This window comes from Adiantum capillus-veneris, chromosome 8 (genome assembly GCF_014529385.1).
Source record: "Adiantum capillus-veneris isolate H3 chromosome 8, ASM1452938v2, whole genome shotgun sequence".
In the NCBI taxonomy this organism is placed as follows: domain Eukaryota; kingdom Viridiplantae; phylum Streptophyta; class Polypodiopsida; order Polypodiales; family Pteridaceae; genus Adiantum; species Adiantum capillus-veneris.
Genome location: NC_140938.1, coordinates 314,999 through 315,657, shown reverse-complemented (window position 1 = coordinate 315,657; position 659 = coordinate 314,999). Strand labels below are relative to the sequence as shown.

General features: G+C 49.5%; 1 protein-coding gene across 1 annotated transcript; it reads right to left on the bottom strand.

Annotated features, from left to right (window-relative positions):
• Positions 1-212: 212 nt before the first annotated feature.
• On the bottom strand, positions 213-443 carry LOC147451544 (uncharacterized). The gene has a single exon (XM_086518760.1). The coding sequence runs from the start codon at positions 441-443 to the stop codon at positions 213-215; it is 231 nt and encodes a 76-aa protein (XP_086374886.1).
• Between the last annotated feature and the right edge of the window lie 216 nt (positions 444-659).

The window sequence follows — 659 nt, the reverse complement described above, 5'->3', positions numbered from 1 at the left end:
GCCTGTATTGGCTGGGATTCAACAAGTCCTGCTTGAGACCACCACCCCGCCAGCTCACGGCTCTCCTCTCATGCTCCTTGGCCTTCCCATGCCTTCATCTCTTACAAGCGGCATCCCCTGCACAGCTGTCGCCTCCTGCCACTTTTGCTCTCGGGTTTTCTCTTGATGGCCCCTCTTGGTGATCACTCCTATATCGCTGCCAACGGCCCTCCTCAGTCCTTCAAAGCCTGCTCTCCCGTTTGGTCGTCTTGCCCCTGCAGCCTCTCCTGTTGGCGAGCCTGGCCCTGTTTGGCCCTTCCCCTCTGCAAACTGGACGGGGCTCCTCTATGCAACTGCCCGACCACCCATGCAATGCAATGGCGCTTCTCTTTCCATAACAAGCCTTGACGGCCATCTTCTGGACTTGCACTCCATCCACCATCCATATGGCGTTGCCACCCCATGCAATCCAATAGTCACCTTGTTGTTTATATATATATATATATATATATATCTATATATCTTCAGCAAGCCTTTAGAAAGTCTTCCCTTGGTGCTCTTTCACATGCCATCGACTGTCGTGGGTCCGAACTCATTGTTTCATATGCTACCACATATGTCATAAAATCTAATATCTAACTAACCCAAATGATTTTCTCATATTAAATTGATCACTTAAT

Bases quoted from the DNA above. Each gene is read 5' to 3' on its own strand.
- LOC147451544 (XM_086518760.1), bottom strand. From the start codon at position 443: ATGGGGTGGCAACGCCATATGGATGGTGGATGGAGTGCAAGTCCAGAA.